We start from the raw sequence: 26,484 nt of genomic DNA on the forward strand, positions 1-26,484 counted from the left end.
TGTACTGCTTAGTAAAAAAGTGGCAACAACAAACGGCTAGGGGCAAAAACAAGCTGGGGTGACTTGAAGACGACGGAGTAGCAGCTCAATGCGGAAAACGAGAAGCGGCGCAAAAGGTACTTGGCATGTGTGTGGCAAATGGGTGGCTGCAGGAAGTACCCCGGTCGCTAAAGCCCCTAAACCCCATACCCATAGGTTTAGGGAGGCGCATGGGTTTTGGGAGGCGCATGGGTTTGAGGAGGCGGGGGGGAGTTAAGGAGATTACCATATGCTTACACATGCTTAGCACGCCGAGAAACAGCGCACCAGCACGGTTTGGCGGTTTGGCGAAATTAGAAATTAGGCATCACATGTTTTGCTGGCCTATTAGGGCGACAGGCGGGGCGGGCGAGGCGGGGGGAGGCCAGGCTCGGTGATTTAGATATTAGGATATGCAGGTGTCAGTTGGTTGTTTCCTAGAACAGTCAGTTCTGGAACACGGAGAGATGAATGGGAATAGGGACATTCAGCGGCGTTATTCAGCGGCGTTATTCAGCGGCGGCATAACATACATAGCTCATACAACATACTCATACTGTACAACATACATCCCTCATCCCAACATACCTCATACATACAACATACTCATACAACATACCAGCTAAAGCATACTAATCCCCAACTCCCTCCCTAACCCCATTTCACATGCTTATTTCCTTGTTCAGTACTACCTTCCTTACCCTCGGCCCATCCGACGCATCTGTAGCCTGTTTAGGACCACCTTAATCCTTCGCCGAATACCCCCCAGCCTACACCTCCTTCCACCTCCACCAATCATCAGCACTGCATTCACCACGCAAATTACACACCGATATCCAAGCAAATCACCACCAACAAAACCACTACATGGCTGTACAACAACAACGCCTGCACTCACATGCATCCTGCCTACCCGCCCACCACCGTCCCAATCGCATCCCCATCTATTTATATACCCCCCCCCTCATCTACCTCATCCACAATCTGCAAGTCTCGATGGTGGGCGTACTACGGGGCGATCCCTCCAACGCAAGGTCCTTGACACAACCGCCCATCGCAATCTCCCCCAAACCAGGGCCCGCTCCTCGCAATCTCCCCCGGACTCGGATCGCTGAGGGTCGCCGACAGGTGGCGGCTGCAGGGGGAGAGGGGATGGATGGGCCTTGCTCTGCCAGGGGAGAGGGCCCGACGTGACCGTTGGAGGTGCGCATGTGAAAGCTAGGTGGAGCACGGTCCTTGGTGGTGCTAGGCAATAGGGGTTTTCATTATCTGTGGCCAGCCCTTGATGGCCTCACTCTTTCGCCTTCCCTCCTCCCTCTCTATCTCGATCTCTATTTCGAAAATAACAGCACTCTCCCACTCAATCACTCCCCCTTCTTCCCCCCCGAAAAACTCACCACAGCCCACTTCCCACTCCACGCCCACCGCCTGCCCTCCCCCTCGCCCTGCTCAGCCCGCAACTCCTCATCCTTCCCCTCCGGCAACCCAACTACCACATCCGCCTTACACGTCCGCAACGACAGCAGATCAACCCCCGACCCCCTTCCCATCGGCCCCAGCGCCTCCGCAAACGCCGTCGTAGGCGCCCACGCCGCGTCGGCAACGAGCTTGCGATAATTCAAATCCCCCTTGAACACCACGAGCGTGCTCTCCCTCAGGTCCTCATACAGCCGCGGCGCGCTCGTCGGGAGGCGCCAGAAGCTGCCCCCAGCCGTCCAGAAGGCGTTGGGGCGCATGCGCAGCGTGCCCTCGGCGTGCAGCCCGCTCCAGTGCGCGAACAGCGCCTCGAGCGCCGCCACCTCGTCATCCGCCAGCCGCGCGGGCGCGGTGCCCTCGCGCTCCTCCTCCTCCGAGGCCGTCTCGAAGAAGGCGCGCGGGTCGTGCAGCGCCGAGAGCAGAGCGGCGAAGTCGGCAGGCACAACGTCGGAGACAAACCAGGGGATGGATTTCGGGTGCAGCGTCACGCTTGTCGCGAGGCCCGTCGCGAGAAGGTACCCGGCCAACAGCAGGTCGGCGAACAGCTCGAAGCCCGCGTTGTCGAGGATGATGTCAACCGTGCGCTCGCCGCCCGCGGCCTGCGCCTTGAGGAGCACATCGTACGCGGCGTGCAGGTCGTTGACGAGGATGTGCTTCTCGGCGGCCTTGCGCGCCTCGGAGCCCTGGAGCTTCTGGATGTCGGCATAGGAGAGCGACGTCAGCAGCGACAGGTCCGTCGCGTTGCCCCACAGGCTGATCTCGGCGATCTCGGTGAAGACGAGCGATGCGGCCTCGGCGGAGGGCGTGGTGCGCGCGAGGTCGCTGAGGATGGCGTTGTAGCGCGTGGCTAGCTCGAGCACGGCGGGGCCAGAGGACCGGAAGGTCGAGATCTTTTGCCGCGCGAAGACGTCGTGTTGTTTCCAGTGCGTGGAGCGCGCGAGGTGGGTTGCGATGCGGCTGTGCAGTGATGTCAGTGTTTCGTCCTATGTGTCCCTGTTCTGGACCCTCCTGCCCATCCCGTTCCCCTCCCATATTCCCTCCCTTATCCAAATCCGGTAGAATTGAGTGTGTAGATGTGCGACGTACCGGTAGAGATAGCATTCCGAAAACAGCCACGGGGCGTGTAACCACGTCGTCTCCCCCAACGCCGCTAGCTCCCTGTTATACTCCTCGATATCGCTGCCTCCATCGTCCTCCAGCGGCCTGTGATCCATTAGTCCCTGTATTTCATCCCAATGTCCCTGTAATTTCATCTAATACCCCTCCCGTCCCCCCCCCATCCTTCCGCAACTAGAACAACCCCCGACAACCAGCACGCAAGAAAACAGGGAGAAAAAACTTACGTCATCGCCCGATCATGCAGAACCTCATACTTCAGTGCCCCAACCGCCTCCACGATCCGCTTGCCCTCCTCCCGCTTGTCCGCTTGCGACAGCTCCAGCGCGCTGACAGCGCGATGCACATCATCTATCGCTCCAGTCTAGTGCGTCACTGTTAGTATCGCTTTCTTGCTCATATGCAGGGTCGGACACCTTGGTGGGGGGGAGGGTTACCAAGATGACGGGCCATCGCGATCGGGCGGACGTGAAGGCGAAGGAGCTCCGGTCCGAGGTGAGGTATTGCGCTTTGCCTTCTGTCAGTATGGCCAGGCGAGAAGGCGGGAAGGTGAGGGGGGCGAGGGGAGGGACATACGGGTTTTGGTATCGTGTTCCATTGTGTCGCCGTCGTTGGTGGTGGGAGGCTGTGGGATGCTTCCTTGACTGCTGTCGGTTATTTTTGGTGGGGTCGGTCTTGAGCTCGGTCGGTCAGTCGGTGTCCCCGGCCGGCTCGGAGGTTTTGGTGGGGTGGGGTGGTGAAGTGGTGTGGGAGGAAAATTTTTGCTGGCGATTTTAAGTGGGTTTATATGGCCAGACAAGGCATTACGTTACATCAATCAAAAGGGGATATGGTTTAGTGGTATAATGCTTCTTTAGCACTTGAGTTTCGTACTCTGGTAATATAGAAGAGGTCCGGCGTTCGATTCGCCGTTTCTCCAATTTCTTGATATATTTTTGGGGATTTTCTTTTGTTGGTGGCGTGTGTGGGCTGTACAGGAAGGAATTGTGTGCTCGACCAACAGTTGAAATGGTGCTTAAGCCTAAAAAAAGGTGCAAGATATTTTTTAATATTTGTGAAGTATATTCGTGGCCAGACTTTAATGTCTCGATGTTTTTGGGGTCTATCTACGTATGTTTTTTCGTTGAGGAATATATCCGCGCATAATATGATATAATGTTAGGCCAACTGAATAAGCAACTACAACCAAAATAATGATTTTAATACCGGCTCATGGGAGATGCTGTAATACTTCAATCATCAAGGGAGCTGTAAGATGGCTGACAGCCCAGAGGTACTGTGCTTTGGTCAGCACTGCACTCTATGTTACTGACAATGATATATTGATTGTTTCACTTGTCGAGAAAATATGGGGTTATGGATCTAGAAAGCAACGGTGCCTCTTCGATTACGGATGCAATAGTTCGGCAATACAATCATATAGCTACATGTAATCCTGCTGCCCAATCTAGAGGGGTATTGTGTATGCCCAAGGATTGGAACTAGTAATTTATTCAGTCCCATCTAGAGCCTAAATCTGCCATGGAGCATGCATGAGACCAGCTATTCGCTCCAGTTTAGATGCCCCCCATTTCAAAGTCGTCATCATCATCATCATCATCATAATCCTCCTCATCCTCCTCATAATCTTCTTCTTGAGGATATCCCTTAAACCACTGCTGATTGCCCTCTCCAACCCACGCCTTCTCTACTTTCCTCTTTGGTCGCCAACCACCCCCTTTACCTGTCCACCAATACACATGATCACCTCCTATAAACGTCTCGTTACCAACCTTCACTGGCTGCTCTGTAAGCCTATGATCTAGATAGTTTTTCTGCCCCGCCTTAAACCACACCGCCTCAAACTCGGCATCTTCGCTGTTTTCAAGGCTTAGGCTTGCAGTCAGAGACATCATCTGCAGCGCGGGCATATTCTGCTTCGCCTTGCCAGCAGCAGCCAGCAACCCATCCATCGCTTCATCATCAGGATATGTCCTGAACATCTCTGTGCCGCGATCGCTGTCGAACTCTGGCTCAAGTGGGACCACAAAGTCGTGTGGGACGGTGTTGTCTGGGTGCCGTACAAAGTACCATGAACCCGACGGGCGCACGGTGGAGATGATTACGGAACAGGTCCTGAGAGAAGGCCACTGAGGAGCCATGTTGGCTAGGCTCGCGAATGCGGAGTCCAGAGCGGCAGGAGGCTGGAAGAGCTGTGGGGAGATCATGATGGGCCCTTTGAGGTCGATAGTCTTGAGGGTTGGGATGAGGGAAATTGCATAGAGCGCTAGGGAGAAGTGGTCGATATCGGAAAGCAGGATTGAGGGAGGTTCTTGGAACTGGTAACGCGGAGACGGATTTTCGGCGCATAGTGAAAACGAGGTGAGAGGGAGCGAGGAGAGGGAAAGGAGCAAAAAGAGATATATGAGTAGAGTGGAAACGCCGGGGTTCAAAAGCGCGAAGGATAAATGCTTATACGTACCATATCTATCCTTCCGCCGTACTTCCAAGCCCTCACTCCTTTCCATATGTAAGTCCAGCTTCTCCAGGGCCGGAAACTTCTTCGCCAATCGCGCTATCGACTCTGCCTCTTACAGGTCTCGGATAGGACGGAGAAACAGCGTATTTTGTCACTCTCTTCAACTCAGGTACCCCCTCCAGCGGTCCCAGGCGAAGCCAAGAATCGCAGTGTCTCCCCTCAAACAAGTCACTTCGCTCTCCCCGTTCTACTGCCATTTGTTGCTCTCCTAAAAGCCCACTATTTCTTTTCTTTGCATCGCTAGGCGAGTAGATCTGCACATCTCTAACGACAACGGCACCAAACCCTCCCCCACGCTGGACCTTGTTCTACTTAGCCTCTCCTCCTCATCCTCCTCCCACCTTTTCACGAGTCTGAATAACTCTGCAATAGCAGTAGTAAATGCCGCATCATTTACTCTCTTATCTTCCTCAGTCTCCACAACGCACATGCTGCATCATCATACTCGGGTAGGACAACCTGATACTTCACTTCCCTGAGGGCGGCTCTCCGGTGACCCGTCATAAGTTTAGAAAAGTATTCTAGCTCGGAGCTTGGGAGGTTGATCTCCCGAAATGTCCGCTGTTCTATGTGCCACTGCCAGGTCTTGCACACTGTGGCATAAGGTGGGAGTCGGAGACGGGCTTGATAGGGCCGCCGTCCCTGATGCGCTGTAGACGCAATACGAGGTTATCATGGTCGCCGGGGATGCAGGAGAGAATCTGAGCGAGGGTTTCTGGGGAAAGTGAGGCGATTGTGGCCATTTGAAGCGGTTGCAGAATGGGGTTTGGGGTTTCTTTATGGTTGTCTTTGTTTATGGGGATGCGGCCGTCAGATTACAACGTGGATTAGATGGTGAAATATGATAGGCACGCTAATCCTATTACAGACACGCTATACAAAAGAGAAGACATGCATGAGTGATTGTAGTTTCGCCACTATTTTCAGCCGTAATTGCATGGCATTTCAATGGTGGGTTTCTAGTCCCAATGTCAGTTCTTGACCTTGGCTGCAGCCTCCACAGGCACTTTACAGTCAAAAATAATACCCTTAACTTACTCGTGTGGCCCAAAAGTGGTAGACGAGCAGATTCGACGCGATAGGCGTTCAGGAGGGGGTGTTCAAGGCAAAGGGAATCCGACCGTACGACGCTGTGGCACTTGTGGAGAGACTGGTCATAATTCAAGAACGTGTCAAGATACTATTACTGTACAACCTTTAGTAGATCCGCAATTAGTTTAGTTAAATTTAATTCGTTGTTGTTGTTTAATATTAATTCTTCGTACGAAGGTAGGAAAAAGTTAACCGGGTACTGATATTAACCGGGTACTGTGCATGTATAACGAAAGTGCCAAACAAGCGAAAGTGCCAAAATATCGCGACTACCCCATAAGAATTGCGATAAATCCACCACAACAATATAAATTAATTAAAACTACTCGGAGTCCTCTTCCTCAGACCTGTCTATTACAATCTGACAAGTGCGCGCATTGTGTCCAGTCTCACCACACTTGCCACAGCGACGTGCATGGGTTTCTTCCCTTGGCTTCCGACCACTACTTGCCCTTATTTCTTGCTCTACTTGCTGCACAACGTCCCTCTCGTCCTGTAGCTCCTGTGCTACCTGTTGACTAAGTGATCCTCCTTGCTGTAGTCGTGTTTTTTTAGCTCTCCGGCGCTTGCTTAGCACTTCATTTGCCTGTCGCAGGTTTTGGTTCTCTGCTTTTAACAATGCTAATTGATGCATTATTTGCGATGCACCCTTTGTAAACTGGTCAACAGCTGCATAGATTGAGGTTGGAGAGCTATTTTGATGATGCGCAATTCGGTTTTTAATGAAAGTAGACTGTGATACAGCTTCAGTTGGGTTATTTGGTGTCTGAGAAACCCATGGTTGAGCGGTGTTTGGGTGAGAGGTTGGAGGTGTTGGCGTCTTAAACCTAAGGTCAAGTGTAGATATTACACTCTCAGGGCTAAATGGAAGAAGCCCAGCACCTCGGAACCCTCCCTGAATATTGCTTTCTGTCATTGCAATGTTAAATGCAGCATGGAAGGTAGGAAAGAAGTCATCCTTAGTAATGTGAATAATATGAGCCCGCATCATATCTTCAATTTGCCGACCGTAAGCTCTCTTTAATGGGCCAAAACAGCCAACATCAAGTGGTTGGAGTATATGGGAAGAGTGAGCAGGCATACAAAGCATAATAATGTTGTGTTCTTTGCAGTACTCCTCAAACTTGTCTGAGTGGTGGCTCTCATGACCATCAAGGACTAACAAGTGATAACCACCAACACTCCGGGGCTTTGTGTGCTTCTCAAAATGCTGAATCCAATCCATACCTCTCTCGTTTGTAGTCCAGCCATTTGCAGTAACAGCGATTACCCAATCTGCTGGAAATCCGCTATTCTCATACCAAGATGCAAGGTGGTTTTTACCTGCCACAATGACAAATGGCGGCACTGCCCAACCTTGAGAACTAACGCCTTGGATTACTGTAACCCATTCCCGATTGCCAGGCTGCACCTTTTTTGCCTTTGCCCGCCCATCTGAGCTCGTTACTACCGTTGCGCTTGAGATGACGCCCATCATAAACCCAGTCTCATCAAAGTTGTAGATATCTGCATTGTTGATGCCATACTTTAGAATTGTGTTCCATACAAGCTCAAACCAGCCACGAATGACTTCTGGATCTTCGCACTTAGCCCTCTGGTAGTCGTATTTTCGCTGGAAGCGTGTCCGGAGCTCTACATGGCGCTTAACAAAGTTTGAAGCCCAACGTGACCCGACGCGTGGCGCGTCGCGTGTTGCAAGTAGTCGATTTGCCATATCTTCAACAATAGACAACTGAGGAGGGAACCCTTTAGCAGCTAAGTCAAGTATATACTGAATAAGAACTGATTCCTCTAGGTTACTTAATTTCTGTAAGTTGGCTTGGATATCGCGTCGTGAAGGTACGCCTTGTAAATGGTGACGTAGCTTGCGGTGGTCTACGGAATAGATCCTAGCTGCAACTTGAAGGCGCAAATTTGGGTCGCTTTGCATAGCTTGGATAGCTAGCACTAATTTGCTTTCATCATTTTTATGGCGCATGTTTTGTTGTGGAGGAATTTAACATTTAGTTGGGGGGGTTGGTCACCGCATGATTTTGGCACTTTCGCTTGTTTGGCACTTTCGTTATACATGCACGTTACTGATAAACCACGTTAACTAATTATTATGCTTCCTAATTATTCTAGTGTTTTAATTGACTGGAGTGCACAGACCCTCAGTTTGACTTAGAATATTGTGCGCATTCACTTCGTACAGCAAATGAGGCACTTAGTAAACGCCGTAGAGCTAAAAAGACACGTATTCGTCAAGGGGGTGTACTTACTGTCGAGGATTCCCTTCCTTGGGTGGCTAGATTCTCACATCTGGTGCACCCACCATTACAACAAGGCACCGAAGAGCTTAAGGCTACCAAGCAATACCTGCTGGAAAACCTGGAAAAGGGATTCATCATCAACAGCAACAGCCCCTTCGCATCCCCTATCCTATTCGTAAAGAAAGCAGATGGCAACTTAAGATTTTGCATTGACTATCGGAAGTTGAACGGTCTTACCCGTAACGACCCCTACCCTATCCCGCATATTGACGAACTACTAGGACGGGTGTCGAAAGCCAAAATCTTCACGAAGCTAGATATTAGACAATCCTTCCATCGTATACGAATGCACCCCGGCTCAGAAGAGTACACTACCTTTCGGACTCGCTATGGAACCTACAAATGCAAAGTGTTGCCGTTTGGATTGACGAACGGTCCCGCAACCTATCAGCGGTATATGAACGATGTCCTAATGCAATATTTGGACGACTTCTGTCCTGCCTACCTAGACAACATCCTAATCTATTCCGAGGACCCTACGGAACACGTATACCATGTGCATAAGGTCCTACAGTGTCTCTGTGAAGCTGGACTTCAAGCCGATATAAAGAAATGCGAATTCAACGTTACCCGGACGAAGTACTTAGGATATATCCTTACTACTTCTGGTGTCCAAGAGGACCCTGACAAGATCGAGCCCCTTTGAAACTGGATCCGACCGACTACCGTTACAGGTGTGAAGTCCTACCTAGGCTTTTGTGGCTTCTACCGGCAATTCATTCGAGATTTCGGCAAAATAGCAAAGCCCCTCACAACTATTACTAGTCCCTCGGAGCCGTTCCGGTGGACAGACGAATGTGAGGATGCGTTCGAGGAATTGCGACGACAACTTTTAGCGGTACAGGCACTTCACCACTTCAACCCCGAATTGCCTACAAAGCTGGAGACCGACTCCTCTGACGGAGTGGTAGCTGGTGTCCTGTCTCAAGAACACCCTGACAAGCGATGGTACCCCGTAAGCTTCTACAGTCACGTCCTATCCGGACATGAGATCAACTGGGAGATCCATGACAAGGAACTATTCACAATCGTGAAAGCCTTCAGAAAATGGAAGCCCGAGTTGGCTTCGGTATGCCACCGAGTTGACGTCTACACTGATCACCGTTCGTTGGAATATTTCATGTCTACCAAGATTCTCATGGTGAAACAGGTTCGATGGAGGGAGCTACTCTCCGACTTCAATTTCTGCTTGTAACAAAGTGACCTCGTGAGCTAAAAGCTCTGTCCCCTTTGCTAATGAAGCAACTGTCTTAAAAATAGGCGTCAGCGAGCTTCCTTGATGACGTGCAATACGACCTTTAACTAAGGTTGTTTGTGAAAGAGCTTCGGTCGGTGTCATACTGACATTCGTTGCACTCAGTTTGCTATCAAACTCAAGAGCAAACTTAGAAATCTCCTCCTCAAACCTACAAGTCACCATACATATCTTGGCTTATCACACCAACAACAGAAACAATACTACTCAACGATTGCTGCAAACTCTTCTACTACATCTGTTTATGCTACATACATCACGGCATATCATTTGGACACTCATTGAACAAGTTATTAAGAAAATCTCCTCCTTAAGGGGGTGGGCCAATACTACCACATGGCATATCTCTACCAACTAGAGGCCTAGGAACATGAACGATAGCTCTAGAAGCTTCTACAACCCTCTATGATTCATTACACGTCATCGCTCCTTAGTTACCCACAAGATTGGTTAAGTTATGACATAATTTGTCTATAGGTACTCTGACCTTGGACCTCCTTTTCACTTCCTATAGGCTAGGAACCCAAGAGATGGTTCTATGGGATTCTCTTACGTTCACTACATGATTAGCAAGCTAGTTGTGGGTCGCACTTGATTTCTAATACATTTACCAAGCCTGGTTAGTCATGGAAAGTCATGGAAAATGAGAGAACTACACTCCTTTGGCATAAATAGGATTGCCCTTTCCTTAAGAAAGGGCAAGCAGGCAATACAGTAAATCGACTAGCACATACTTCTACGTCTTTTCCAAGCTTCCAAGCATTGATCTTGTTATTCTCTGTTTTTGAAAAGTCAGTGAGGTGCTAACCTCTGACTTACCCCTGAGTTCTCAGACTCAACATTTGTTGCAACTTGTCTAAACCACTTCACCACATCATACACCTGATTGCTGCGTTGTGGAATAGTCTAAGCTACAACCCTTTGGCTCTGTTTCCTAAGACAGTGTGTTATCTTAGTAAATTCATCCCTTCCTTGGGTGGCTAGATTCTCATATCTGGTGCACCCACCATTACAGTCGGGTTGTGAGGCGTCTGAGAGACCCAAGGGTCCTTGTCTACTGAGGGGAGCCGAGGAGGTGTAACCGCTTGTAAGTTAACATCAAGCTTAGATATAACTACTTGAGGATCGTACGATATTAAACCAGCTCCCCGGAATCCAGCTTGGCCATTTTGGACTGAAGTGACTGCTCGTACGCCGCCTTGAACACAATGAAGAACGCAACCTTGCTGATATGATTAATATGAGCCTTAATAAAGTGCTCAATTTGAAGACCGTACTACACTAAAGCACCTGACATCAAGTGGCTGGGTTAAGTGAGAGGAATGAGCAGGCAAACAAAGGGGTATAATGTTGTTGGACTTGCAATATGCTTGAAATGCAGCTGAATCATGACTCTGTAAGGACACAGGGCACCCAGCTCACAGTAATAGCATATGAGAGTGCGAGTCGGAGGCTAAACGGATGCTATTCTATAGGTCTACTATGAAGGATACAAAAAAGATGAAGGGGGAACCCCGTTAAGTCTGTTTCCTTAAGTACCCGAAACGGGCCCGACTCAGTTATTGTCATACTGACATTCGTTGACTCAGTTTGCTATCAAACTCAAGAGCAAACTTAGAAATCTCCTCCTCAAACCTACAAGTCACTATACATATTTTGGCTTGTCACACCAACAACAAGAGCAATACTACTCAACGATTGCTACAACCCTCTATGATTCATTACACGTCATTGCTCCTTAGTTACTGGGCCGATATGACCACATAGCATATCTCTACAACCCTCTATGATTCATTACATGACATCACTCCTTAGTTACTGGGCTAATACTACACATGACATATCTCTATCAACTAGAGGCCTAGGAACATGAACGATAGCTCCAAAAGCTTCTACAACCCTCTATGATTCATTACACGTCATCGCTCCTTAGTTACCCACAAGATTGGTTAAGTTATGACATAATTTGTCTATAGGGGTACTCTGACCTTGGATCTCCTTTTACTTCCTATAGGCTACGAACCTAAGAGATGGTTCTATGGGATTCTCTTACGTCAACTACAGTTACCAAGCCTGGTAAGTCATGGAAAGTCTTGGAAAATGAGAGAACTACACTCCTTTAGCATAAATAGGATTGCCCTTTCCTTAAGAAAGGGCAAGCAGACAATACAGTAAATCGACTATCACATACTTCCACGTCTTTTCCAAGCTTCCAAGCATTCATCTTGTTACTCCTTGTTTCTGAAAAGTCAGTGAGGTGTTAACCTCTGACTTACCCCTGAGTTCCCAGACTCAACATTTGTTGCAACTTGTCTGAACCACTTCACTACATCACACACCTGATTGCTGCGTTGTGGAATAGTCTAAGCTACGACCCTTTGGCTCTGTTTTCTAAGACAGTGTGTTGTCTTAGTAAATTCATCCCTTCCTTGGGTGGCTAGATTCTCACATCTGGTGCACCCACCATTACACTAACCTCTGACTTATCCCTGAGTTCTCAGACTCAACATTTGTACAACTTGTCTAAACCACTCCACTACATCATACACCTGATTGCTGCGTTGTGGAATAGTCTAAGCTACGACCCTTTGGCTCTTTTTCCTAAGACAGTGTGTTGTCTTAGTAAAATCATCCCCTTCCTTGGGTGGCTAGATTCTCACATCTGGTGCACCCACCATTACAATGAAGACCCCTTGGAAAGCCACACCTACAATAGAAGAGAAACACTACTTAGGGACTTAGAACACCAAGCTACCTTTCGCATTTGGGAGCTTGAGGACCTCTCAGTTATAAGCACATGGAGCCAAGCTCAGAGACAGGCTGCACTTCAAATCCAAAAGCAGATGATAGAGGATTATGAACATGTCACCCAGCTTTACAATACTATCCGACAGAAGAGTCAAGAGGAGAAGGGCGACATATGATGACAATATCAGCCAGCTTCAAGAGGTTATCCAAGCTCATGAGCAGACAATGGTCGGGCGAGCCGGAATACTGTAGTCTTTTTGGCTCAGTGGGATGTAGCGCGAGCGTAACCGTACATCATTACAAATACTAGCCGTATACGGCCAGTATTGAGAACTAAATACACACTAGATCCGTATTAGAATTTGAAATACGCACTGACTTAGTATTGCCGTATACGGCCCGTATCGCTAATACTGTTTAATGTACTGCTCTCGTTCAGAGCACTTTTGTTGCCTATGGCCAAGCACACTCTTGAACCTATATCTCTTGCTATCATTGGTATTTGACTCCATCCGGATAAGGGCCCTCTTAAATATGGGTTACTACTCGTTGATCATGTCGCTACTTGCGGCGGACATGTCAATCAATTATGCCTCCTCTTCCTTGAAGGAAAGAACAAAAGAGTCTTCTTTTCAAATGCGGACTCAGTGCGACCACACCAAGAGACAAGTGGTATTTTGAACAGAAGTGTTTTGTGGTGGCTCAACTATTTGTTCCTCACAGGTAAGCGGGTAGCAAGCGAGAGAGAAATGGCGGCGTTAACAGGTCTCAGGATACAAGAAAGTGTTGGTTTTAGAAGATCTTTGTCATTTGGACGAAGAGATAGCCTAGCAGTCCATCACCAACCTCTCCAAATGGGAATCAACGTCACACGTACCAAAGAACAGACTAGTTAAGGCCATCATCTTGTCGGTGCTACACCTATTTACAGCTCCTGTTTTACCCAACCTGCTGGTAATGGGGCTTACTTTCGCCCAGCCATTCCTTGTACGCGCTATGTTAGATTTTATTGCATCGACCTCGGAGTCGAAGGAAGTTGGATACCTAATTGTCGTTGGTTATGGAGTTGTCTATATCAGCAAAGCTATTTGCACTTCATTTGACTTGCACCAGCTTGATAGATTTGCTACCACTCTTCGCGGGTGCTTGGTAAGCATTATTTATAAGAAGACCCCCAGGCTAGATCTAAAGGAGGCTGAAAGGGGTGAAAGCTTAACATAGCATTGGGTCTGCTCTATCGAGAACTTGGTTTGGCGTAGCTTATGCCCTTTTAATATTTGTCAAACCCGCTTGCTAACTATTTCCAGCTTAATTGCACCGCTGGTATTCTCTACAATGTTGTTTTTGGTGTCCAGCCTTGTGGCTCAGCCCCTGATGACTCGACATTGGTTTGGCTAGAAGCAACAGAAGAGAGAGTTGCTCGCATTCGACGCATTGAATTGTTTCTCAAGGCTGAAACGAAAAGAGACAACAGAATGATAATGGAACTGGGGCGCGAAGTCATTGACCCTTCCTTCGGGCACGCCATTCAGCGGCAGACTGAGGATGCAATTGTCATTAGAGATCTCAGCTAAATATACATTTTTATAGTTTACTACTAAATAATCGTTGGTTTCCAAACCACGCCTGGAGGTGGTTGGCGAAAGCGATCCTTGCTGCGAAAGCGATCCTTGCTCTCTCGGCAAACGCGAGCACGTCCAATGCGACATCAGGACAACGCGACTATCTGGACAACAACTGACACGTAAAGTTACAATCATGTCAATTGATATAGCTAGAAACGAAGCTATTCAAAAAGCAATTGATTTCCTAAATCAGAACCCAACGGAGACTATCGCCGCAGCAGCTAGAATCTACCATGTACTCCCAACCACACTCCGTATGCAACGCATGGTGCAACGCCAACCACCAAAGCCTCGCGGAGGTAACAACAGAATACTTTCAGATATACAAGTTATAGCTATACAAAGATACATTCAACGGTCATATGAAAATGGGTACGGTGCAACGAAGCCAATGGTGTTTAATGCTATCTGCCAACTACTAGCAGCTGAAATCCTGACACATCCACCACCGTCTCAACGGTGGTTCCAGACTTGGATTAAGACTCAACATGAGACTTTCCACACCATTAAAACCCGGCCAATTGAAGCAGCACGTGTTGCTTCTCATGATGTATCAGCTATCAAAGAATGGTTTCATGGATTCAAAGATGTGTGTAATCAATTAGATGTTACTGCAGCTAACATCTACAACTTTGATGAAGTTGGGTTCCGAGTGGGAATGAGCACCGGTGAACATGTGTTAGTGCCAACAGCAGTAAAGGAGGTACGTTATATGTACTCATCTTACATTATATTATTCTAATTTGTATAGCTTTATATACAAGCTCCAGAGAATCGTCAAAGTCTCACAGTAATAGAGACAATTTCAGCTGCTGGTATTGTACTTCCACCGTTCCTAATAATTCAAGGAAAGCTTCATATGGAAAGTTGGTACCATGATAATCTACATGGTGATGAGAGAGTTGCAGTATCAGATTCAGGATATACAAACTCTGAGCTCGCAATGGAATATCTACAGCATTTTATTCAACATTCTGCACCCTCTACAAAGACGAAGTTGCTTATAATGGACTCTCACATTTCTCATGAAGTTCCAGAATTTATAATACTTGCACATCAAAACAACATACATTTACATGTATTCCCTTCTCACCTTACACATATACTACAACCTCTTGACGTTACAGTATTTGCACAGTATAAGCATTGGCACCGCCGTGCTATTCAACAAGCAATTCGGAATTTTGATGTTGACTATAATGTTATTTCATTCTTCCGAGACTTACCTACAATCCGAACACAAACGTTTACAAAGGGAAACTGTATGAAAGCGTTTAGAGACTCTGGTATTTGGCCACCAAACTACGAGAAGATAGAAAAGAAAGTGGCAATATACGCAAAACCAGCACTTTTAGAAACACCAAGGCAAGCAATCCAAGCAAGTCAAGATCTTTCAAATTGGAGTCAAAGATTTGAAGAGATTCTTAGTTCACCATCACGGCAAAAGTGGACATCTTCTTATACAGAGATTCAAGTACAGTTAACAGAAAGTACTTTGGTTACCTCAGAGCTTATGCAAATTACTACTATTATGTCTGAGCAAAGACAACGGAAAGTTAGAAGCAGAAAATCTATTCAAAAGGGTGGAGCTGTTACAGTTGAACAAGCACGGAAGAAGATTCATACGAAGATAGTAAAGGAGCAAGAGAGAGAAGAAGCAAGAGAGAGAAGAGAGAGAAAGCGCATGGTTAACCTCGAGTATAAGCTGCAGCTCCGTGCTGGCATTGATGCACGGAGAGCGGAACGGGTACGGAAAAGGGAATTACTTGAATTCCAAAGGAGTAACCCAGACACCGAGCTACCAAGGGAGTTACTCGAAGTAATCATAGACCCTGATATTGAGCGTAGGAGACAGGAGGAAGAGGAGGAGAAGGAGGAGCAGTTGCACTGGCAATTGGCCGCTGAAGAAAGTGGTTTTGTTGACTTTGCAGACCTTGACTACGACATGATCCACAGTGCAAGTGACAGTGTAAGTGATAATCAATCACTGCCCGACAATATAGATCCTAACCTATTTAATTAATCAATTATATCTACGTTCATTGCTGTTTGTTGTCCAGATAGTCGCGTTGTCCTGATGTCGCATTGGACGCGCTCGCGTTTGCCGAGAGAGCAAGGATCGCTTTCGCAGCAAGGATCGCTTTCGCCAACCGCCTCCAGGCGGTGGTTTGGAAACCAACGATTAGTTGTTGAGATATTTAGTTACAAAATTCATGATTTTGGGTGTAAAATGGGGTGGCTCACTCGCTTGTGAAATACGTTATATACATCATAATATTAGCGGGATACGGAAACCATTCCCTAGACTCCCTGGTCCCACGAGTTCTTTTCCGTGGTGATCGTGCCGCAACTACTACTACAGCCCTTCATTTCCAAGCTCGCAGCCCTATCAGCGGGGCTAGTTTCCGTAACCCATGACCTCTGCACTCGAATAACGTTATCTGCCGCCGTCAACCCTTCGCCGCCTTCGCCGCCTTGGCTGTGAAGCTCGAACCTGTTACTGCTATGCCGCATTTTGCTGGCGAGCTTCACATTTATCGACTTGGCCCAGCCGGGCGTGGTGGGGGTGCGTGTTGATTCGCTTATTGCCGTAGATGGGAACGATTTGGGTAAGATTTTTACAATGAGTGGGCGGAGGCATATGAGACTCGAGCAGATGATTGCAGTGAATGATTCGAGAATACTCCATATAACAGGGTTGACGTTGGCATCTGTTGGGAAATTAGCGACACAACTACATTGGCATTTGGGGGAGTCAACATACAAGTCACGTCAATAGTCGTGCCATACGAGACAATATATTTGAGACGAATAATGGAAGTGATGGAAGCGCTACATTTCTCATGTCAGCAAATGTACCGCGAAGACCGGATGGAGTATACTTACAAAGATCCGAGGGCAAACATGAAACCCAAAATGAGCCTCTTCTTCAGGCTCAGTGTCAAGCCATGCAACTCGTAAACTGGGAGGAACATGATAACGATGTCCTCAAAAATGCTCACTGCAGCACCCACATACGCAAATGCTTGCTGATCCGCGCACTTTCCAATCACCGACTGGTCCCATGAGGCTGTGACGGGTATGCACTGGAAGACGATGACGCAGACAAAAATAATGGTGCGGCAAGCCATCCACACAAGTGCTATGTGTATGATACGGCGAAACTGTCTGTTGGGGAAAATCCGGAGGTATAAAAAAAGAATAGAGACCTTTGCCAGGCCTTGTACAAGAAGATAGAGTATTTGGGAAATGTAGAAGAGCTATGCTAATAAGCTGGTGGTTGTGTAAAGGGGCGGGGGAGGAATCGTACCTTCCTAAGTATTATGACATTTTTGGGGTCAACGTCCCAGAGGTGCCTTCCGAAGCCGAGTGTAGCAACTAAAGTCATTAGTTTCAACGTGGAACTGGTACGCATCAAGGAGGGTCATACTGTAAATTGGAATAACAACCATCGGAACCATCAGGACCTGCCCAAGTTCGTTAATAAAGGTATCGGCAGATTGTATTTCGGGGGTTCTTACAGCTGCAACCACGACTGCCCAATCGTCTAACCATAATCTGTTTGATACAAGGCTCCTGGAGAAAAATCTCAGTGCAATAATAGGATAGGTTATTGAGGAGATTATGATAACGTCTCGTATAAGCTCCGCACTCCGTGAAGGTTGTGGGATGTCGTAGCATATTCCATTTTGGAGAATGAGTGTCGCGGCTGCATAAATTAGCCTCAAGCCATAATCAAGTAAAAGACTCGAAGTGAAGGGCTGGGAGTATATACCGGCTTGGTCTTCAACTTTGCATGTTTCCACGACACAGACGGATACTTGTAATTGCAAGTCCGCATTCAAACAAAAGCAATTTCTAACGTCAAGCAGGTCGCACCCGGCTGCCTTTAGCGTTACCACACCGCATTTTTGCTGGGAAGGTGTTAATAAGTTATCAGGAGCAGGAGGTAAAAACAGAGATCTTACAGCACATGGCGGCACCTTCGTGAATGCCTCTACTAACCGCGTGGTCTCAGACTCTGCGACGGCGACATTGAGCAAAGCAGCCGCTATAGATACGAAGATGCCAAGGACGCGCATCTTGCAAAGCTGATGCAGACAGACACAGGTACGACGAAGAAAGAAGGAACAGACATATAGTTCAAATATATTCCATAGCCTTGCCCACCACTGTCCCACAGCGGCCAAGAGCGGGGTGAACAGGGTGAATAGGGGTCGGGACACGCTTGCTATGCTAGGACTACAGTACGAGCACAGACCTGTATGCATACTTATGGTGCCCTACTGTAAATGGCTATGAATGTCCGATCATAATCCATAGCATGTGCCGCGATGTTGATGGCACTCCACAATGCAGGAAGCAATATGTGGGGAATGTGGAGTCCCAAGCATCCTCGCTCCGGGTCTTGGAGTAGCGTGGCGGAGATCTTCTGTATATCTGGATTGGTAAACATGGGAAAAATTGCACAATAATCCACCGCCGAACAACGAACCGACGGGGTGGCATTTAGACAGAGACATATCGGTGATTGGGTCTGTAAGCTTCGATTCGAAGTCTGGTACTCTACTATCCCCCCCCCTGAATGATTGTCACCATCCAGTATTTTGTCAAAAGACCTCTGCCAGTGATCTCATCTTATTTACGTCTTTTTACCTAAACCGATCGCTATAAGTGGGTTTCCACAAACTTCAAAATAGCAGGTCGTTACAATCATTCAGGGGGGGGGATAGTAACTCGGCTGTGGCGTCGATCAGTGGATTTTACAAAAGCAGCTGCAAAATTGGGCACAGGGCTAAGCCAATAGTGCAGGGCAAGGCCGGAGAAGGAGAGACATGGGTTGCCCTTCCCATCACGTGATGCCATCTACATACATATTGCCCCTTTTATTATAAACGGAACCCAAAAATTCCATTAAAGTAAATACAACGTCTAATTATTACAGTACTATGACCTATGACTATGATAACTAGATTGTGGGCTTGATTCGCCCATTTCTCCCGTACATACATACTCGCGACATTGAGGTGTACGGTCATTAATTAGCCTTAACGTAAGGAGCACTAAATACTAAATATTAGCATACCGTGTTACCGTTGGTCATGGGAGGGATTCGGACAGGCTTAGGATACCGGGGGCGCCCCCAAGCATCACCCTAATGATTTTGCGATCCCATCGGCACTTAGCAGGGGGTCAATCGATAATCGATTTTAGACTTGTATTTAGAACACGTCTACCCCATTCAGTGACGCCTCTCCGTTACGCCTCCCATCCATCCCCTGAACTCCCGCTTAATCAAAAAATTCAATGCCCATCATGCCTCCTCACAGCCAATTCCTCAGACATCCCGCTTGACCAATGCAGGTCCAAACAGATCCTCCCCTTCCTTCTGCACCTTCTCCCTCTCCAGCTTCCGCTTCTTCGCCTTCCGCAACTCTTCCTCCCCATCCCCATCCCGCTTGGCCCTCCGCAGCCCCACCAGATCCGCCTTCTCCGGATCCCTGCACCGATTCAGCTTTTTCGCCAGCCCCTTGAGCTCTCGCATCTCCGCCTCCCCTGGCTGCGAATCAGGCGGTACTGCAACTAGCATATCGGCACAGACACGAAGTGTCTCCATCACGCGCTCGAGAAGTGGGGCAGATGGCAACTTGACTGTCATAAACCACCTTGTCAGCTCCGCATCCGCGAGTAATAACGATCCCAGCATGATCTGAGACGGTGTGAAGTGGAAATACGCATCAGTGAGCAGGGCGGATGTCTTGAGACGTTCGCGCGCGTTGCCGTGAGCATCGCGCACCCGCGCCGCTACATCGCCCAGCTCGGGTGGTATTTCTGCATTGTCTATGCCTGGAAGCACAGGCGCGGAGCCGTTGGCAAGGGCCTGTAGCTCCATGGCTGCGCCCTCGAGGGCGCGGAAGGGATGGCGCACGTCGAATGTGAAGCGCAGGGCTTGGGTGAGGAGGAACTCGGAGGCGAGGACGTCTTCGGGCGTCGTCTTGCCAATCGCGTCGGCGAATTTGGTGAGACGGTAGTAGTGGTTCTCGGTCTTTGTGGCGAGGAAGAGGCAGGTCTTGAGGATTGCTGCTGGGGGGTAGGTCATCGTGCTGTTGGTAAGGTAGAAGCGCTTGAGGTATTGGATTGCCGTTGCCTGGTGGGGTCAGTATTGGAGTGCTCGATGGGACAGGTTGGTGGGGTTGAGGGGGCTTACAATACCTTGACGTCTGTGGGTAGGTTGAGGTGGTCGCCGAGCTGGAGAGCTTGCTGGCAGAAGAAGCGTACGAGCTTCAACTCCTCATCTGAAGTGAGAAAGTTTACCTCGCTGGCTGCAGTGACAGCTGGAGTGCCACTACGCTCAGCTTCGCTCGTTTCGGAGCTGGCATTTTGTGATGTTGACGCCGCACGACTGGCCTGAACCCGGGCAATAGCTGCTCTAACTCGCTCTATTGCTAACTTGTTTGTCTTTGAGCGCAGATCTGCCAATCCAGCAGGAGTATAGGACCAGTACCTGTACTGGCTAGAGGTACGGTAGCGATCATCTTCATTCATATTCGCTTCGTGGCATTGTCTGGCATATGCTTCTGATGGAGAGAGGAATTTGGTGATGCGAGGAAGACGGCGGATCAACGTTTATCCGGCGAGGCTGTGGTTTGCTGTGGAAGGACTATCACAGGGAAAGCATAAATACCGTTACGTAGATAAATTAACATGTGACTGGTAGCAAGTAGAGATGAGGTTTCAGTTCCAGCGCGGAAACTAAATAAAAGGCACTTTATGTTTAGTTTCATATCATTGGGTATTCCTAAACTTCATGTCCGATGCGACCCCCAGCCCACCCTTGTAAACTCTACGCCGATGACCCGTTACGAAGGAAGTGCCACAACCTGGCTGACAAGTTCAACGCAACACCAAATCCAGCGACGATCGTAAACACCTTGAACACTTCATACCAATGCGCTGGCTTCATTTCCGTCTCGATAAAGCCCTTGATGGCCACTGTAGACCCCTCGGAATCCTTTGTCTTGGACTCTAGGTCCTGGGATGCAGGGAATCGTCCGGTGCTAACATATTCTTCGAGAAACGCATCCTTCTCAATCCAGCATTCTCGTATCCACACATCGAATTCCTCCGCATCATCAAGAGGAATATCGGAGAGCGCAAATCGACGCCAATACATGTTCACGGACTTTGGTGGCCTCCCTTCAAAGTAGCTGGACCGAAGAGTGAAGTAGTCTTGGCCAAACTGCCCGCGGCTATCGAATAATTAGCGGCCGACAATTATAGGAGGTGATGACAATACTTACGCAATACCTTCATATGCCAGAGTGCAGTCGTATACATAATCAACTGTACCCTTAAGCTCGTTCAAGCAGAAGAAAGACCCAGTGCTTCGAGGCAACATCTGATGCTGGAGGTCTTGAAGGCCTTGCTTTGCTGCCCATTTCGCACTGTTGATTCTCCCATTGTCGCTCAGATTAGTTCCCTCGGGGAAGAGCATGAGCCACATTGGTCTAAGAAGTTTCGTGCCGGGAATAGGTGTTTTTAGCTTTCCGAGCCTGTACGCCATCCTAGCCTTGTCCTTGGACCATTTCCGTGACATGAAGATGAAGTTAAAAAGAACCATGCCTTGTCCGAGGAGGGGAATATACTTTATGGTCTCCTTCAAGATAATGTAAACGTGACCAGACATCCTTGGTCTGTTGGCATATCCAATCCACCAAAGGTATATCCAGTCAGAGTAGAGCTGCAATGAGTTAGTAATGTCAGCTCTCGGATATATCAATTAACGTACCTGGTGATTGGCAATCAATACTATCCTTTCGGGGAAATTGCACTCAAGCCTGCCATCTGGTAATTGACGAAGCTGGCCCCTGACGCTCTCATCGCCGCTTATTCTGATAACAGTTGGACTCCACCACTTCGTCATACATGTGATGGTAGTGCCGAAAGCCTCCTTTGCCAGAGCTATGTTTTTGTAATACCACTCTCTCTTAATCCAGTACAGTGGGATCCCCACGAACTCTGAAAGGGCAATTCTAATGGCTATCAATACTGGTAATCACGTGCAGTTGGGGTAGGACGTACGTGCAAGCGCAGGACCAGAAGTACGTCATGAAGAGGACGAATCGAATAAACTGCTTCGGGCCTCCGTGGACAATTTCACCAGAAGGATGGTGGTCATTTTGCGCAACTTCGGTGCTGCCTCCGCCGAGATCTGGCATAGGAGCCGGCATCTTCGGCCGGCTCTTGATACGGGAAGCGCTCATGGTTTTTTGTTACCGAAGAAGCTCGTACGACGTCCTTCACTTTGCTTGCCAGTCTAGGAGACAGGGGTGAATGAGAGGCAGCTTTGCTGAAATATATACGTGGCGGGGTGGTTTGTTCGGTGAGGCTGTAGCCTATTTTCTTTGGCCACCGCGGGATGTCCCGTTCGGCCCTGTATGTAGTACCTTTGATTAGAAATATCAAAGGATCAAATTCTAGCCGTAGAATGCAATACAATTATCCATGGCGAGCAATAAAGCAACAGCACAGTTACGTTGGCGTTGTGAATATGTATTGGCGATGTAATGGCAACCCGAAGAACGGAACTTGTCAAATCGGATCCAGTTGATTTGTCCTTTGTGACGCAAGGCTGCAGCGTCGGGGAGAGCACGGACCGAGCTGCAGCTAGCTAGCTATGTTGTACCTACGGCGGACACATCTCCAAAGAACCTCATCACCAACTCATACTAGCTTTCTAACCTCTACCATGCTTTATATCTCGGGATCGGTCGAGTTGAATGAGTAGCAACGATGCCTAGTGTTTGTTTACCGGAACCTATAACTCGATTAACTCAACTGTAGGCTCAAGATGCTGCTGCGACATTGGCGACCTCGAAGCGCCCCGACGTCTTGCCTGCGACTATTCTCTCAGTCAAGTCGAAGGCAGGAAATCCGTGATCTCGCTCAATTGCCAGATCGAATTATTCCCAAATACCTTGAGAGTCAACAAAGCGACCTCCTCTCCTTGCAGTGGCCCTCTCCGCCACGAAACATACTCTTCGTCAAGAAAGATGGTGCCCCGGCCGTGACGGAGTCGATGATAGAGTACGCGAATTATATACATCAAAATTACGAAAATGTGTCTCTCATATTCGAACCGCATGTCGCAACATCTGTCCAGTCATCCATACCGTTTCCGATCTACACGACCTCTGACAGCTCTGTTCTCTCGAAAAAGGCCGATATGACAACCACCCTGGGCGGCGATGGTACAATTCTACATGCCTCCGCCCTCTTTTCCACAACAACCCATGTTCCACCACTCCTATCTTTTAGCATGGGTACGCTTGGGTTCTTGGGCGAATGGAAATTCGAGGAATTTAAACGCGCCTTCCGTGAAGTCTACATGTCAGGCGCAGCAGCCGGTTCGCACCTCTTCCAGGACCAGCAGCACCCGCACGTTCAAGACATAGCCGGCGGCGAGACAGGAGATGTGACCGGCTGGTCATCTATACGGGGAAAATCTATGGGAACATCCAGGTTATCAAAGGTCCTGTTGAGGAACAGGCTGAAAGTAGGCGTATTTGATGCGAATGGGCAGAAAGTCAATAGCGATGGCACGGTGGAGAGCGAAGTGCGCGATATCCACGCCATGAACGAGGTTATCATCCACAGAGGTGCAAACCCTCACATGGCAATCATCGAGATCTTCGTTGGTGGAAGATTTTTAACTGAAGCAGTGGCGGATGGGATGATCATTGCCACACCGACGGGATCCACAGCATACAGTCTCTCGAGTGGGGGTAGCATTATTCACCCCCTCGTGAGTAGCCTGCTCATGACACCTATTTGTCCGAGAAGCCTCAGTTTCCGACCACTTGTCTTACCTGCAAATACGCCACTGACGCTGCGATTAAGCGAGAAAAACCGTGGTCGAGAGTTGGAGGTTAGCATCGATGGAAAGCGTAGCAGCATGGGAGTTGCCTGTGGCATGGAAATTCGGGTTCTAGGGGAGGATATTAAGCGCCCAGATGGAGCCTGGTCTGGTGGCGTACCATGCGTGATGCGGGGGACAAAGAGCGGGATGAAGCATGATGATGGGTGGGTTGGGGGGCTGAACGGGCTGCTGAAATTCAACCATCCGTTCGGCGAGGGATAGAGGATTATTACACAACCATGGGAGTCAAGAGACGGGAATACTCTGGCGTTAGAACTACCAGGCGCAGTTCAGACTACCTTGCGAGGTATCTGTGAACGCCAATGAGAAAAGGCCGATCTATTGGAAGTTATATCATATAACGGCCTCTCATTATACGGTGCTAGCATTTATAACGCCAATATGCCGAATCTTACCACTGAGGATTATGACTCATTGGTAAAGTCGAAAGGCTACCGCTTATGCCGTGGGAGGAGATCTCCAATTCTGAGCTCACTTGCGAAGTCATAGTATAGCCCATTGCATTGGGGAGATAGGTGTTTCTTTCTTTAACTAAGCAGGGGTTTTGGGGGTTGGATGGGAGGCGCAACGGAGATGAGAAACTCTTAATTATATAATCCTGATAAGTTGTTATAATATTTTACCATATAGAATCTATGTCACCCAAAATTCAAAAAGGGAAAACTAATAATTATTAGTAAAAAAAAACCTTTTTGACCGACCACAATACTATCAACACATTTCTCGCCTCTAATGACCTCGAAAGACAGCACGTCCGAATTACCACACGATTTGCCCACTCGAGCCTTCCTTGTGGTCCCGTCGCCGTAACCGTCAACTGTATTAATAAAATGTTCTCACCTTGTACCTGGAAAAAGACAGAGCTTCTGGGAACCCTAACCGTTATTAAAATTAACATAGTTCTGCGCCCTACAATTTCGCTAATATAGCTCCATCCTGACGGCCTTCCCTGGACCACAGCCCCTGAGAATGGTAATAGGAAGCCAACACTCCATTGCAGAATTTGCTCAGTGTATTGGGCTACTGGGTTGGATCCGACGGCGGAAACATAGGTCGATAGGACCAAGCCCGCGAATGGCGTGTGGCGAACATAATGCCAGAGCTGGGGGCATGGTGACTTAAACACTGGCTGAAAGCTCTCAAGACGATGTTAGAATGCTCGGCCTCTATGTTGATAGTGTAGCTTATTCTGCCCCAGCAGTTCTCACAGAAGGCAGGGTGGGAGGTTTGTTTGACGTAAATCGGTGGAAAGTGGAGCTTGTAAGAAAGTTAACAGTAGCAACTTCGGATAGAAAGTTATTAAGTTGGGGAGGGGTGTACCTGGAGGCCTTGGGTTGCAAGATACAACATCGTGCTCGTTATTCTTGCGTCTTGTGTGGCTCTGAAGCGGCTTAAGGTCATGAAGTTGAATCTGAACCACAGGACCTCTGGCGGGATCAACGACGTCGCAACTCATATCTGTAGGATTTTGTGGATTTCCCAAACGTTAACTTTGCCTTCAAGGATAACGTTAAATAATTAGATTTTAATAAAGCATGCCATCCGTTTAATGTAAATTTAGGAGACTTACTATTATAATATGATCTGATTCATGACACTTGTCTAGGCGACTAGTATGGTATACTAGAGAATACGACTAGATTTCGGAGTGGATCTCTTAATTGCTCTAATAATTTATAGTAGCAATTTAAGCTAATACGATCCCTCTCTTGAGCTCCTTTGCCAAGTACTTATACTACATTATATCAACTAAGTGCAGCTACTATAAGCACTGCTGTCATGTATGGTGTTTGTTTGGACTTTTGGGCGGTATGGGTACTTGTGCGGCCTAAATGTCTGAAGTGATAAGATTAGATCTGAGAACACTCCCAAAGGGAGCAGACCCCTCGCAAGGGCTATGCTCAATCAGAGCCGTGTTTTAGCTCTAGATGAGTTTACAAGCAAGTTAGTACCCCTGAAAACCCTACAATGAGATAGTGACTTATGCTATATCGACATCGACAAAGCTATGCAAGTATCGATTCATTCCATGAATCGATCATCCTTGGAGAAGCGATACATGTACGAAACTCTGCGGTGCACTGCAACCAGGGTGCACAACCTCATGCGAGCAATCGAGCTGCACAGGAATCGATATCATGCGAACAACCCCGATCGCAATCGCCATCAGACGATGGCCCGCAGTCTCGTCTCTCGGATCCCAACAATAGATCCTTATGACGCAACCCTCGACGCGCCCCTTTCCACCAATAACATCGGCGGTATCAAAACCACACCCTCAACAAAAAGCCAGCAATACGTACTCGCAGCGGTCCCATAGAACCTACATGCCTTCCCACGTTTCGTATCCAAGCCAGCCGGAACCGCACTCCCCGGCCACGATG

At 48.2% G+C, this 26,484-nt stretch overlaps 8 protein-coding genes and 1 non-coding gene across 9 annotated transcripts; 4 read left to right on the plus strand and 5 right to left on the minus strand.

The window, feature by feature from the left end:
* Positions 1-956: 956 nt before the first annotated feature.
* Positions 957-3,294, minus strand: VC83_00566 (uncharacterized protein). The gene is made up of 5 exons (XM_024464257.1): positions 3,187-3,294; positions 3,048-3,118; positions 2,838-2,974; positions 2,581-2,697; positions 957-2,451 (listed from the first exon to the last, which is right to left on the minus strand). The coding sequence occupies exons 1-5, from the start codon at positions 3,206-3,208 to the stop codon at positions 1,383-1,385; spliced, it is 1,416 nt and encodes a 471-aa protein (XP_024328457.1). The 5' UTR covers positions 3,209-3,294; the 3' UTR covers positions 957-1,382.
* Positions 3,295-3,432: 138 nt separating this feature from the next.
* Positions 3,433-3,529, plus strand: VC83_00567 (the record flags this gene model as incomplete). The annotated part of the gene is made up of 1 exon: positions 3,433-3,529. It is a non-coding gene; the product is annotated as a tRNA-Ala (tRNA).
* A 637-nt stretch (positions 3,530-4,166) lies between these two features.
* On the minus strand, positions 4,167-5,117 carry VC83_00568 (uncharacterized protein; the record flags this gene model as incomplete). Its single annotated transcript, XM_024464258.1, has 1 exon — positions 4,167-5,117. The coding sequence occupies one exon, from the start codon at positions 5,115-5,117 to the stop codon at positions 4,167-4,169; it is 951 nt and encodes a 316-aa protein (XP_024328607.1).
* Positions 5,118-13,531: 8,414 nt separating this feature from the next.
* Positions 13,532-14,109, plus strand: VC83_00569 (uncharacterized protein; the record flags this gene model as incomplete). The annotated part of the gene is made up of 2 exons (XM_024464259.1): positions 13,532-13,684; positions 13,843-14,109. 2 exons carry the CDS (start codon positions 13,532-13,534, stop codon positions 14,107-14,109), a joined length of 420 nt encoding a protein of 139 aa, XP_024328608.1.
* A 2,055-nt stretch (positions 14,110-16,164) lies between these two features.
* On the minus strand, positions 16,165-18,431 carry VC83_00570 (uncharacterized protein; the record flags this gene model as incomplete). Its single annotated transcript, XM_024464260.1, has 8 exons — positions 16,165-16,871; positions 16,925-16,992; positions 17,047-17,420; positions 17,471-17,538; positions 17,591-17,627; positions 17,682-17,869; positions 17,936-18,074; positions 18,129-18,431. 8 exons carry the CDS (start codon positions 18,429-18,431, stop codon positions 16,462-16,464), a joined length of 1,587 nt encoding a protein of 528 aa, XP_024328296.1. The 3' UTR covers positions 16,165-16,461.
* A 661-nt stretch (positions 18,432-19,092) lies between these two features.
* On the minus strand, positions 19,093-20,926 carry VC83_00571 (uncharacterized protein). The gene is made up of 2 exons (XM_024464261.1): positions 20,374-20,926; positions 19,093-20,308 (listed from the first exon to the last, which is right to left on the minus strand). Exons 1-2 carry the CDS (start codon positions 20,704-20,706, stop codon positions 19,499-19,501), a joined length of 1,143 nt encoding a protein of 380 aa, XP_024328295.1. The 5' UTR covers positions 20,707-20,926; the 3' UTR covers positions 19,093-19,498.
* VC83_00572 (uncharacterized protein) lies at positions 20,927-22,743 on the minus strand. The gene is made up of 4 exons (XM_024464262.1): positions 22,243-22,743; positions 21,950-22,193; positions 21,462-21,901; positions 20,927-21,410 (listed from the first exon to the last, which is right to left on the minus strand). The coding sequence occupies exons 1-4, from the start codon at positions 22,422-22,424 to the stop codon at positions 21,005-21,007; spliced, it is 1,272 nt and encodes a 423-aa protein (XP_024328298.1). The 5' UTR covers positions 22,425-22,743; the 3' UTR covers positions 20,927-21,004.
* A 268-nt stretch (positions 22,744-23,011) lies between these two features.
* On the plus strand, positions 23,012-24,301 carry POS5 (NADH kinase pos5; the record flags this gene model as incomplete). The annotated part of the gene is made up of 1 exon (XM_024464263.1): positions 23,012-24,301. The coding sequence occupies one exon, from the start codon at positions 23,012-23,014 to the stop codon at positions 24,299-24,301; it is 1,290 nt and encodes a 429-aa protein (XP_024328297.1).
* Positions 24,302-26,028: 1,727 nt separating this feature from the next.
* On the plus strand, positions 26,029-26,420 carry VC83_00574 (uncharacterized protein; the record flags this gene model as incomplete). Its single annotated transcript, XM_024464264.1, has 2 exons — positions 26,029-26,044; positions 26,107-26,420. 2 exons carry the CDS (start codon positions 26,029-26,031, stop codon positions 26,418-26,420), a joined length of 330 nt encoding a protein of 109 aa, XP_024328292.1.
* Positions 26,421-26,484: the final 64 nt, after the last annotated feature.

This window comes from Pseudogymnoascus destructans (genome assembly GCF_001641265.1).
Source record: "Pseudogymnoascus destructans isolate 20631-21 unplaced genomic scaffold scaffold_1, whole genome shotgun sequence".
NCBI lineage: Eukaryota > Fungi > Ascomycota > Leotiomycetes > Thelebolales > Thelebolaceae > Pseudogymnoascus > Pseudogymnoascus destructans.

Coding starts and splice junctions, on each gene's coding strand:
- VC83_00566 (XM_024464257.1), bottom strand. CDS start 3,208: ATGGAACACGATACCAAAACCC. Junction 3,119..3,186: donor GGAACACGATACCAAAACCC/GTATGTCCCTCC, acceptor CAGAAGGCAAAG/CGCAATACCTCACCTCGGAC. Junction 2,452..2,580: donor TCGGAATGCTATCTCTACCG/GTACGTCGCACA, acceptor ATCACTGCACAG/CCGCATCGCAACCCACCTCG.
- VC83_00571 (XM_024464261.1), bottom strand. CDS start 20,706: ATGAATGAAGATGATCGCTACCGTACCTCTAGCCAGTACAGGTACTGG. Junction 20,309..20,373: donor ACCTACCCACAGACGTCAAG/GTATTGTAAGCC, acceptor TGACCCCACCAG/GCAACGGCAATCCAATACCT.
- VC83_00572 (XM_024464262.1), bottom strand. CDS start 22,424: ATGAGCGCTTCCCGTATCAAGAGCCGGCCGAAGATGCCGGCTCCTATG. Junction 22,194..22,242: donor TTCTGGTCCTGCGCTTGCAC/GTACGTCCTACC, acceptor GATAGCCATTAG/AATTGCCCTTTCAGAGTTCG. Junction 21,411..21,461: donor CTGGCATATGAAGGTATTGC/GTAAGTATTGTC, acceptor ATTATTCGATAG/CCGCGGGCAGTTTGGCCAAG.